The sequence below is a fragment of the Mustela putorius genome, unplaced genomic scaffold (assembly GCF_011764305.1).
Source record: "Mustela putorius furo isolate JIRA1106 unplaced genomic scaffold, ASM1176430v1.1 tig00537227_pilon_pilon_pilon, whole genome shotgun sequence".
NCBI classification, from domain to species: domain Eukaryota; kingdom Metazoa; phylum Chordata; class Mammalia; order Carnivora; family Mustelidae; genus Mustela; species Mustela putorius.
The window spans coordinates 14,344,978-14,358,617 of NW_025422368.1; the positions used below are offsets into that span (position 1 = coordinate 14,344,978).

Sequence of the window (13,640 nt, forward strand, 5' to 3'; positions counted from 1 at the left end):
ACTACTTATCTAGCACAGGGCTCTCCACCAAGAAGTTCCTCAAGCATTTTTATAGAGTACTTTTCTTGAGGGCCCAAAAGATCCAAGCTGACTTTATGTATAGAGTGCCCTGAAGAGAGAGATATGTAAGAAAGTGTATCAGGTAAAAAAAAAAAAAAATTACGAAAGTAATTTCAACTCCATGAGAAGAAAAAAATACTGCTCAGAACTACAGTTTTACATTTAAATAATAATGGAGATAATTCAGAATATAATCAAAGATGATCAGAAGTATAATTGACGATCCTTTGCAATCTTCTCTCTCATCTTCAAATTTATAAATAATGCAGCTGATAAACAAAGCCAAATATTTCACACTAGCCTTTAAGAATAAATGAACAACTCCCCCTCCTTCCCTACTACCACCACCGCTATCATGAATCTATGGTGTAGACAAGAGATGAAAACAAGCACATGGGAGGCAGATTTTCCATCACCTACCAGGAGAATGTCCTTAGGCAAGTTACTTAACCTTTCTGTGCCTCATTTCCTTACCTGTAAAATACGAATACTACTATAACCCATTCCTAATGTCGTTATAAGGGCTAAATTGTATAAAGGATTCAGAGCAGTGCCCAGGGGGTAATCAAGACAACAGTGTTTGTTATTATTTTTACATGGTAGTTCTTCCCACCATGATTTGATGATTTTCATCTTTGGATCTCTATTCATGCATTTGCATGCCCAGTACCAATCTTCCATAATCTTCTATAGGAATCATGTATATCGCATCATTAAATTCCCCTCAGAAAGCCTAATAGATTCACTCCATCTTTGCTCTGAACAGACCTTAATTATACAGCATTGGCACACAAATAGTGTTGACTACCTTATTTTACACTATAAATAATGTATGTTCAATCTATCCACAAAAATCTATGTTCAATCTATCCATAAAAATTAATCAATATTTATTATTTTTTAGATACAAATAATCTCTGGCAACTTAGATAAATTCTTTAAATTTAATACACCCATAGATGTAAAGATCTGATTTTTTTAAGAAGATAATAACTAAATGCATGAAGTCCAAAGAATATGTGAAGAAGAATAAAATAAAAAGCTTCTGTAGAAATATTTGGATAACTTGAGAGAAGAGTCTGAAGCATTTCCAATGGTAATATAAAATTTTTGCACTCAAATGCTTTTAGGTATTATTTCCCTAACAAAAAATGTGAAGGGGAAGTTTATTTTCAGTTCTTTGCCATATCCCCCATAGCCCAGTAACATTAAGCAATGATCTGCAGATCACATGAAAGATACACAATAAAAGTGTATTACATTATTGAAGGAAATAATTTAATTACCTTTAATAATAGAGAAGCAACTAGTTTTAAGGTGAATTTCACAAATGAAATTTGAATAAATTTAAGTAGTATGATTATTTGTTTTTTTTTTTTTTTTACCAGAGAGAGCGAGCAAGCACAGGCAGACAAAGTGGCAGGCAGATGCAGAGTGAAGAAGCAGACTCCCTGCTAAGCAAGGAGCCTGATGTGGGACTCGTTCCCAGGACCCTGGGATCATGACCTGAGCTGAAGGCAGCCGCCCAACCAACTGAGCCACCCAGGCATCCCTATGATTATTTGGTCTTAATGTACAAATTAATTATGCATGAAAATAATTTGCATGTTCAGTTTCTTTTTATGCAGAGTGCCAATTAGTACTAACTTAGTGTGTAGTTGACGAATTGAATCCATAGGCAAGTGGAAAATTAAAGTAAAGCTTTAAAGTAAATTATTGGAAATTATAGTATTCTGTTGGTCATTTAATAATGTATATTAAATCCCTACATAATTCATTTGTTAGAAATATGACTACATTTCTAGAAAATACACACGGTGTTACCTGAATGCTATTATAAACTAAAATTTATACAATGGAGAACCTGAAATAACACATAATGCACTTCAACGCTGACTAAATACGTACAGTATATAAAGCCATGAGTTAGCTATTCTAGATGATACAGAGATGAACATTGTCTATTTCTACTTTCATATAACTCACAAAATATAAAGAGGTGTACCTAAATTCTCACAGACTTACAGAAGTAAATATTTTTTATGGAGGCCAACAGTACAGGGCAGGCTTTATTAGGGAAGGAGAATCTGGGTTAGATTTTGAAGGAAAAGGAGAACAATTAGAGAGATGTGTTTGCACAGTGCATGAGGGAAGAGAGGGAAGGAAGGCAGGACCACAGTGCTACATGACCACAGGGGTGGCCAATGGCAGAGGATGTCCATGGGAACAGCATCCCCAAAGGTGTGCAGTATACAGCCTACATGGCCACATGCAGTAGCCCTAAGGACAGAATTTTCTAGCAGAGAAACTGAAAACAGAGAGAAAATGGCTGAAAGATGATCAAAACAAATCCAGATGCTGTGTGGAGTGTGCCCGGAGAACAATTTGCAGAGAGACGCATAGTAAGAGACACATTTGGAAAGTTATTTATCCACATAACAAGGTAGGCAAACAAGTAAAATGAAGATTTCGACTGCATATACCTCAAGGACGCTCTTGCCTCTGAAATTCTGTGAATCTAAACTCCCACCACAAATCACAAGCAATTGTGCAATTAACTGGCAAATTCTATAGTAAAGAATAATAGGATGTAAGGAAGAACTGTACAGTGGTAGAGTCTTATAACAGGAAACACAAAAGTCAGGCCTTGAGTATTTACCTGACAAATTAAAGACGTGGCCTCCTTTGTTCCATTGGCGTCCGCTCCCAACAGAAGCAAGCATTCAACCATGATACTGTTATTCTGATCGCATGCTCTCTCTAGCAGCACACTTTTTAACTCGTCATCCATAACTAATTTTGCAAAGCACTTGCAACAAAGGTTTAGAAACTAAAAAGAACGGAAATGAGAATTAGAGTTAGCTAAATACATAACAGTTAGCATATAAGTGTAAAACCCTGTACCTGTTGATCCTTTTGTTCCATGATACTAGAAGACATCTGATGGAATATCACAGAATCAAAGGAATGATGCACCAGCAGGTTGGAAAAAGACACTGACAATTCCAGTATTGCCAAGATTGTCTGAAATCCCTGAAAATGTGACCAAAATAATAGGCAATAATAAATAATAAGCAATTCTAGGCCAAAAGAATAAATAAATAATATAAAACAGTTTGTATATGACACTTAACTAAGTAGATGTATTTATTGGGTTTGTACTTAAAAGCTGTAAACCTTGAAACAATCCTATAAACACACCTTGCTCTCTCGTTGCTAAGAAATACAGCAGGCACATAGAGAATAAAATGCCAGGTAATAAACTGTTGTCTAGCAAAGCAGAAAAAATACCTAATGCATTAAAAGTCGGCTTTTAAAGATTCCTGTCGAAGCCATACTTACAGGATGAAAGCCAGATATTAATTAATATTAGAAATAGCTGAATCGGCAGGGTATACACCCAAACTGGCAGTAAAGTGTTTTTTATTACAAGATTACAGATTAGTTTCTCTAGATAGACCAGTATTTCCCCCTTTCTTCTGTGCTGTGCTGCATGTGTGTGTTTGTGTGTGTGAATGTGCTTTCTTCTGAAATTTCAACCCCAAGCAGACAAATGTATGCTCCTAGATTTCATTCATGTTGAGTGTATTTGAGAAAAGCTCTAAAGGCATTCTGAAGTTTAATCCTTATAGCAAATTATTTATAAAGAACTAATAAGTCACACCATTACTTTTTAGAACGACCTCAAACATATTCCTAAGAGTTGTCCAGGCTCTCCACTCATGAGATATTCTAAGGAAATAATGAAATTATGAGTTTACTATTATTTAACTTGAGTAAACTCGAAAAGATAAATTGAAATTTCAAAATTTTTATTATTTCTCAATATATTAATGAAATTGTCTAAACAATGCAATTATTATTTTGAGCTTTTAAGATGCTGAATTTCTACAAATATTTACTAACATTTAAATAAGAGAAGTAGTCTTAATTTATGCATGTCTGAGAGCATGAGGTCCACCTACCACTAGAGGTCCCTGCAAATTCAAATGAATGCACCAGCAAAGCAAGTAATACAAATGTGCAAAGGCACATAATTCAAAATAAAAACTTATAAACACTGAACTGGCCAAATAAAATATTTTGGCAGGTGAAATTGAGCCCACTGATCAACAGTTCACAATCTCTACTATAGAGATCCTAAGATTTACACCTGTATGAATTAATACTGAGTAAACTGAGAGCTCTGTACCTGTACAAATTTATTTCCTTTCTCTAGAATTACTTTTAATCAGTACTGGCTTGGCTTTAGTCATCCTAGGGTGAGGCACATTATAAAAAGCAGATTTATAAAACAACATTATTGTTTTTAATATAAGTATGTGTGTGTTCAGCTCTTTATAATTAAAATCTTTACATACATTATCTCATTTAATAATAATGTCTGTATGGAGGACAGAGCCTACACATTTTTATTCCTGGTCAATTCTGCCATTTACGAAAATATTTGCTGAGTGTGATTTATGGAAGCTGCAAACTCCATTGCTAAAAAAAAAAAAAAAAAAAACAAACAACCAAAGCAGGAACTCTTAAAGAGACTACTTGTTTTGCTAACTTTAGGGGGAAAAAAAGTCAGCAAAGTGGATATGGAAGGAACCTACCTCAACATAATAAAAGGCTTATATAACCTACCCACAGCTAACATCAAACTCAATGGTGAAAAGCTAGAAACTTTTCCTCTAAGATCAGGAACAGGAAAAGATGCCCATTTTCACCAGTTTTAAAAGGCCTAGTCACAGCAATTAGTCAAGAAAAAGAAATAAAAGGCATCCAAGTTTGGATGAAAAGGAAGAAGTTGAGAAGGAAGAAGTTGAGAAGGAAGAAGTTAAACTGTCACTATTTGCAGATATTATAAGTAGAAAACCTTAAAGACATCACCAAAAACTATCTGAACTATTAAATAAAATGAATTCAGTAAAGTTGTAGGATACAGAATTAATATATAGAAATTGGTTTTATGACTGTACACAAATCATGAGCTATCAGGAAGAGTAATTAAGAAATCAATCCCATTTATGATTGTATCAAAAGGAATAAAATACCTAAAGATAAATTTAACCAAAGAGGTAAAAGACCCGCACTCTGAAAACTATAAAACATTGGTTAAAGAAATTGAAAACAACACAAATAAATGGTAAGATACATGATGCCCAGGGGTTGAAAAAATCAATAGTATCAAAATATTCATACTGCTCTAAGCAACCTACAGCTTTAATGCAATCCCCATCAAAATATCAATAGCATTTTTCACAGAAGTAGAACAAATAACTCTAAAACTTCTGTAGAACCACAGAAGACCCCAAATAGCCAAAGCACTCTTCAGAGAGAAAAATTAAGTTGGAGGTATCATGCTCCCTGATTTTAAACTATACTACGAAGCTACAGTCATCAAAACAGTATGGTACTGGCATGAAAGCAGACATATAAGGCAATGATATGGAATAGAGAGCCCAGAAATAAGCCTATACATATATGATCAATTAAGCCAAGAATGTACAATGGGGGAAAAAATAGGCTCTTCAATGAACGGCATTGGGAAAACTAGACCAGCTACATGCAAAACAATAAAACTGGACTACTATCTTACACCACATACAAAAATTAAATCAAAATAGATTAAAGACTTTAATGAAAGAGCTGAAACCATAAAACTCCTAAAAGAAAACACAGGCAGTAAAGTCTTTGGCATTTGTCCCAGCATTATTTCTTTTGGACTATATTCCTCAGGGAAAGGCAACAAAAGCTAAAATAAACAAATGAGACTACATCAAACTAAAAAGATTTTGCACAGCTAAGGAAGCCACCAGCATAATGAAAATGTAATCTAATAAAATGAATGGGAGAAAGTATCTGTAAACCATACATCCAACAAGGGGTTCATGTCCAAAATATATAAAGAATTTATACAGTATAATGCCAATAAAAACAAACAACCCAATTTAAAAAATGAGTAGAGGATTTGAATAGACATTTTTCCAAAGAAGACATACAGATGGTCAACAGACAGATAAGAAGATGCTCAACATCACTCAGCAAACAGGTAAAAGGCAAATCAAAACCACAAAAACCACCTCATGCACGTCAGACTGGCTATTATAAAAAAGATAACAAATAAAAAGTGTTGTCAGGACATGGAGAAAAGGGACTCCTCGTACACTGTTGACGGGGATGGAAATTAGAACAGCCACTTTGGAAAACAGTATGGAGGTTCCTCAAAAAAATTAAAGATACAATACCATATGATCCAGCAATTCCACTTCAAGGTATTTACCCAAAGAAAATGAAAACACCAATTCAAAGAGATATATGCACCTATATGTTCCCTGCTGCATTATTTTCAATAGCCAAGATATGAAAACCACATAAGTGTCCATTGATAGATGAATAGATAAAGAAGATGTGATACACACACACACACACACACACACACACACACCAGGATATTACTCAACCATTAAAAAGGAATGAAATCTTGCCATTTTCAACAACATAGATTGACCTAGAGGATATTATGCTAAATGGAACAAGTCTAACAGAAAAAGAAAAATACCATATAATTTCACTTATATTTAGAACCTAAAAAACAAAACAAATGAACAAAAAAATGCAAAACAGAAACAGAGGCAAAGATATAAGAAACAAAGTGTTGGTTAGCAGAGTGGGGAGGGGCTAGGGGCAGGCAAAATAGTGAAGGTACAAACTTCCAGTTATAAAATAAATAAGTCATGGGGATATTATGCAGAGCATAGGGAATATAGTCAATAATTTTATAATAACTTTGTATGGTAACTATATTTAACATGGAGATCATTTTGTAATATATAAAAATACTGAATCACTATGATGTACCCTGAAGTTAATGGCATTTGATATGTTAATATACTTCAATAAAAATAAATACAAGATAGAAAAAAAAAGATCTGAGCCAATTTATTTCTTAAACTTCTCTAAACCAGTATCTTCCATTCCTTATATGTAACAGTTATTATGTATTACATGTGAAATTTTGCTTGATGAAAAATGTTTAAAACATTTCACTGCAAGAAATAAAATCAAGGAGAAAGATTATTAGAGGTAAGTAGCCCACAACAAAACACTGAGAATGATAAACTTTGAAACAATTATAACCTCTATTATCTAAAATCTAAGCAAATAAAGCTCAGTTGGCTGGAATTTCTTTAGGACATTCTCTGCCCTTTCATGAAAAAGACAAATGGCAAATAAACATACTGATTTTAGAGATTTAATAACGAAACACATGATATTTAGTGATTCAATCCAATTCTCTTCACCTTCTATAATTAAAATACAAAATGATAAATGGTTTTTAATTAACTAGAATATCTCCATTTATGCAAAATGGGAATTGTACCAAATGCTCTGAAAGAGAAATCTTTGTAAAATCCCAAACTCCCTTCAAGACAATGCACATACTTTAATCTGTACTTCGGCCATATCCTTAAATCGTTGTAAACTGGAAACCAGAATTTTTGCCAGCAGATGCCCAGTTCCTATGCATAAATTCTTCTTTGTAATCAAGCATCCTATCAGACTTAATCCCAGACATTGAATTTCTAAAAAATAAATAAATAAAGGGGAAAAAAATAAAATTAATTGTCTTAAATCTCAAAACTGAAAAAAAAAATTAAAGACATCCAACCAACAGCCAAGGCCTATAAAAATCTGTCCTAAATCCTGAGTTCAAATTGTACCAACCTTGGTCATCGGGATACATCTGCAGCGTGTGAAGCACAGAATCAATAGCACCTTCCAAGGACAATACTTCTAGCGCATCAGGAGAATGTGCTATAGAAGAAATCACTTTCAACCCACATTTCTGAATCCCAGGATTTCCAATGAACTAAAACCAAAAGGACAATTAATATTTGCTATTTAAAATAAGTTCTTAAGGGGCGCCTCCGTGGTTCAGTCGTTAAGCTTCTGCCATCGGCTCGGGTCTTGATCCCAGGGTCCTGGGATCCAACCTCACATCTGGCTCCGTGCTCAATGGGATCCTGCTTCTCCCTCTGCCTGCCCATTATCCCTGCTTGTGAGCGCTCTCTCTCTCTCTCTGTCAAATAAATAAATAAATAAATAAAATCTTTAAAAAATAAAATAAAATGGGTTCTTAATACTTACCTTAGTTAAAGCCAGCTACAGGCTGATAAAATATAAACTAGGTAGTCTACATAAAGACTATTTCCCCTGATTTTTGCTTTGTATTACTAACTACTTTTTAGTTACTATTAAGGATAAGAGCTACCATTTTAATGATTACTGAGAATCTGTTCTGTACTAAGTATTTTACATGCATTTTCTTTTCACAAGAATCTTAAATCCATACCGATATCCTTCCCATTATAAGCTGAGTTTACTGAGGATTAAAGGGCTTGAGTATCCCTAAAGTCACACAGATTATACATGGCTGAGATGAGACCAAATTAGGGATGTTCAATCCCACCGCCTATGTACTTAACCGGCAAAATACAATGCTGACTCTCACCATAGAAAATAGCAATTGAGAATTTGCTCTTTAAGTGTTTTATGTGCCAAATCTCATTTACTCCCCCTCAGCAACCTATGTAATAGGTTCCCCAAATTTTAAAGATGCAGGAACAAGAACTCAAGTCACATAGCTAACCTGTATGATGTCTAGGACATGAATATAAATGTCTCCCCTTAAAAGTTCAGGAGTCAAAAAAAAAAGGGGGGGGGGGAGTCCAAGAGGTTCATTTCTACCTCTTCTACTTCTTAAAATCAACTCCTCTGGATGATTTGACATTATTTACAGGTATTCTAATAGAGGATACTTCCTTTTTATTTATTTTTTTTTCCAGACTATCCTACTCATTGACTGAGGAGAAACAGTCAATACACCTTCCCACAATGGACAACCACAATCACACCTTCCCTCTTTCGACGTCTGTGACATGTAGCTAACTCTTACATGGGACGGGTCAGCTCTGCTTTTCCACAATGCTTTACAAACTTTTGCCATGCTGTAAATGCCCAGCTTTCCATTCAAAAATTGCAATGTTATCCTTCACAGGACTTCTGCTTTCACAGACACTAGTTCCACGGCAGCTCTACTCCTAATCTCTGACTGACACCACCATGGAACACCACAGAGTTAAGCTTCAAGTCAACCTCAAGTTCTGTTGTAGCTTCTTCAACTAAAACCAACTACCCTCCAATCTTTCATTTCCAAGTCAACAAACAGACTTTCATTCTTTTCCAATCTTATCTTCCAATGCCTCTCACCTGTCCTCATTCAGCAATTTTTTTTGTATAGGGTGTGGGAGGTTTTTTTGTATAGGGTTCTCATTCTGTGCCTTTCTCCTCCACCCCCTAATTGCTCAGCTTGGACATCCTACCATTTTAACAACACTCTCCTATCCTCGCCTCCCTTTGGACTTTTTCCTGTCATTATTGTCATCTTACCAACTCCGTGGGTAGTAATTTGGAGCAAGTTAAATTTAGGTTTAAATTTTGCCTCTTAGTTCCACTTTAAAAAACTAATAGTTCCATTTCCGTTCCACTCAAAATGAATGAAATAACATTTACTCAGAAGTGGCATTTACTCAGAAGGTATTATTCAAGAAATACAAAGAAGTTCAAAGGGGTTCACAGTGAAACTGGAGGGATGGCTCATGTCTGTCTCAGCTTCCTCACCTCCCACCAACCCTAAGAAAGCAGAGTTGTTATGGGGATGAAATGAGAGGACTCACTGTCCTCGCAATAAACCCCAATTGATGGCCACAGTTCATGCCTTGGGCTAAACACCCTCCTCAAAGATGAAAAATTCCTAAGTGGGAGAGAGAGTGTCCCTTAATTGGCCTTCCCTTCCATCAAGCTACAACTTCTCCTCCATTTCTAAGCTTATTAATAGAAACATCTATACCCACTCCCTTTATATTCTCATCACCCCTTAATTTCATATAATCAGACTTCTGTCTTAATCAAAGAAAAAAGTCCTTTAACAATTGAATTGCTGTTTTTTCCTCCTTTGATTTCCACAAAATGGCACATCCCTAATTATTCTCAAACTTTAAAACCATTCATTGGACCATCTTCTTTACAATCTCTTCTTTCTGTGTTAAAGTTTTCCAAAGTTCTTTTTTTTTTTAAGATGTTATTAATTTATTTGACAGAGAGAGATCACAAGTAGGCAGAGAGGCAGGCAGAGAGAGAGGAGGAAGCAGGCTCCCTGCTGAGCAGAGAGCCCGATGCGGGGCTCAATCCCAGGACCCTGGGATCATGACCCGAGCTGAAGACAGAGGCTTTAACCCACTGACCCACCCAGGTGTCCCCCAAAGTTCTTTTTTGAAATCCTTTCTATCCATGGATGGGACTTTATACACAAATGCATTACAGCAATCGTAACAACCATAATAATAATGCCAAAATCCATGTAGCACTTGCTATGTGCCAGACATTCTTTTAAGCCTTTTATGTGTATGAACTCATTTAATCCTCCCAATACTATAATGTAGAAACACTATTATTAGCCCTATGCTATTGATGAAAAAAATCGAGACACAGAAACCCTTAAGCAGAAAACTCAAAACCCAATTTTAAACTCTCTTAAGCTCTAGCTAAGCCCACATTACTCTTTGCTTGACACCAGTCATCTTAAACTCAGATGTTCAAAGTTAAAAGTTTATTATCAGGACGGCTCAGTCGGTGAAGCATCTGCCTTCAGCTCTGGTCATGGTCCCAGAATCCTGGGATCACTGGAGACCCGCATCAGGTTCCTGCTCAGTGGGGAGCCTGTTTCTCCCACTACTTATGTGCTCTCTCTTCCTTTCAGACAGATAAAAAAGGAATAGAAAGAAGGAAGAAAGGAAGGGAGGGAGGGAGAGAAAGGGAGGAAGGACAAATGAAAGTCACTGTTTAGTGAGATGCTGTGTCATTATTATTCAGTTGTTGTAATGAGGGGGGTGGGAAAAGGGAGGAGGCAGAAGATTTCTCAACAACTTCTGGAACTAATTAGCAAAAAGAAAGTAAGACCTGAGAGCTGAGTGACTTCTCAGCATCATGGTATTTACAGGTAGAGCTGGGTCTCTTGACTCCTGACTCCTTCTACCCTATCACACTCCTATTCAATAACTTCGGAAAAGATGGGCTATCCAGGATCACAGTTATCTATAAGGCTGTTCTGGTACCTCTTGCTTCTCACCAACACATACCATGAATAAAATTAACTGCTCCCTCCTCTACATTCTTAGAATAGTGTCCATAAAGCTAATATAGCTCATGAGTCCCAGTGCAGAATAAGTGGTTTATGCATAGCCATTTTCCCCTGCCCCGAAAGAGAGCCCAGATAGAAGGGTACAAAACATGCTCGCTTTTGTCTTCCAAATGCCCAACACAGATCCTTCCACCTACTGATCTTCATCAAATATTTCTGGAATTGAAGTCAACCCATTATACTGTTATATTCAAAAATCATATTAAGATTTCAGTACAAATAACTAAAATGTATCATAGACAATTACATTATAAAATTCAGTTTAAATTGAATTTTTAAAGGAGATCTCTCTGCAGGCTATTCTAACTGTGACATTTTTCAAAGTACAAGGAATCATAAGAAATCATTTCCATTAACTACTTTGACTCCTTTCTTCCTTCCATGAAAACATTAATTCTAATCATTCGTTACATCTTTACTCTTACATCTTTCATAAAGACCAATTCATCTCACAATAAACTTCCAAACCTTCTTAATTCCATCAACACCTATTGCATTCCACAATATAAATCTAATTCCCCTCTTTTTTCACACTTAGCATGAATGTTGATTATAGTCATTATAAAACTGCAAACGTATAGATATGTAAATGACTAAAAATGGGAAGAAACCATGCACGCTGAACCATTTCAGAGTTTATCTCTGAAGAGGGTAATGAAAGTAAGCCCATGTAATCAAAGACGACTTCAACATTGTTCCATGTGTGTCTTCATGGACTGAACCATCTACGCCTGAAAAGATAAGCAGCCAAAAGAAAGAAAATAGCAGCCATAGTTCCTATCAGTCTTAGCTGAACATCTAGCTCTTTAGTTTTTTTTCTGATTGAGTAGACTGGAGTGGATTTATGTTACTAGCCATCTAAAGAACCTGTCCAAGTCTTTAGTCAGGAGTACACTTCCCTTAATGGAATGAAACGTCTCTTTACCCCCTTAATCCTTACTGGCATCTTATGTTTCCACTCACATAACTTCCTCCTATCATAGTAAACAGAAGGTGGAAAACTTAGGTGAAAACAGCCCTTCCATATCCCCATATTTCATATTCTAGTTAATGGTACAAAGGCAGAAAACCTACATTGCACATACCTTGTTCAAAGCTGCTAGGACTAGTTTATGAATATCATTCTTGAAACACTGTCTTTTAACCATATTTAGCTTATGTTGATATTCAGTATCTTCTCCAGATTCTTCTGGCATCCCTAAATAAATAAATGAATAAATAAATAAATTCTCATAAAGATTAAAGCTGAGCAGACTGTCAATTCATAGAAAAGATCATAATTAACCTAACAATACATACCCATGTTGTACTTTTTTCTAATGTATAGTTCCTTATCAAAGAAACAACCCTTATCTTTAAGAAATTTATAAAAACAACTTATCATTGAATATAAAATAAATACAGTATATGTGGATGTTTCCTGAATTTTGGGATAACTGAGTGATGGGCATTAAGGACGGCACTTCATGTGATGAGCACTGTACTGGCAACTGATGAATCACTAAACGTTACCTCTGAAACCAATAACAAAATCTTTCTTATTAAATAAAAAAGAAAATTAAGCAAATAAATAACTAGCAAGAAGTTACTATGTGGAGAGATTTTTCAATTTCTTTTTTGCAAACAATATCTTTTTTGTATGAATAAGCTGTACTCATCAGACGTTGAAAGATTTTTATGCAACAATGGACCACTTGAGAGAAGCTCAGTTATTTGGACTGCAACAGAAAAAGGTCAAATGTGAAATGCAGACATAAAAGAACAGCTGGACCAAAAGCCAAAAGAAAAACGATTTTAGTTTCAGCATTATGATGGTAAGGAGCGCGTAGTATTGTTAAAAGTGCTGTAAGGCTATATAGTAGTATTAAGTTACTTAAAGGAAACATATTCCTTATTAAGCTACATGGTAACAAAACGACTCTAAAACTTGAAAAGACAGGAAGTCAAAAAATATTGGTTATATAATAGAGTACATAATACAATTATTATGAATGAATGATGTCTCCAAAACCTGACTATAGAAATAGTGATTAATAAACAATTCTTATGATCTTCTATTTTAATAATTTGTAATAACATGAACTATAAACTGGCTCAATATATAGGTTTCCATTTACCTAACAAAAAAAACTTGAAGGCTACCTACATGCTGGAGGTGTTGCTACATGCTGGGAATTCCACAATGAATAACAAAGGCTGGATGGATCTCCACCCTCTTAGAGATTTCAGTCCTCATTTTAAAATGTATTCAAACAGGCTCAGACATTCACTACAGCTGTATGATCTTGGGCAAGTCCCGTAAACTCTCTGTGTCTCATTTTCAGTAACT

General features: G+C 35.3%; 1 protein-coding gene across 3 annotated transcripts in view; it reads right to left on the bottom strand.

The window, feature by feature from the left end:
• LRRK2 (leucine rich repeat kinase 2) overlaps positions 1-13,640 on the bottom strand; it is a 132,258-nt gene that overhangs the window by 86,301 nt on the left and 32,317 nt on the right. For all 3 annotated transcript variants that reach the window (XM_004771843.3, XM_045073212.1, XM_045073213.1), the window contains exons 14-18: positions 12,397-12,509; positions 7,777-7,921; positions 7,495-7,634; positions 2,965-3,093; positions 2,720-2,890 (exon numbers count right to left, since the gene is read on the bottom strand). In XM_004771843.3, coding sequence (XP_004771900.1) covers positions 2,720-2,890; positions 2,965-3,093; positions 7,495-7,634; positions 7,777-7,921; positions 12,397-12,509 — 698 coding nt within the window. The remainder of the gene's footprint in view (positions 1-2,719; positions 2,891-2,964; positions 3,094-7,494; positions 7,635-7,776; positions 7,922-12,396; positions 12,510-13,640) is intronic.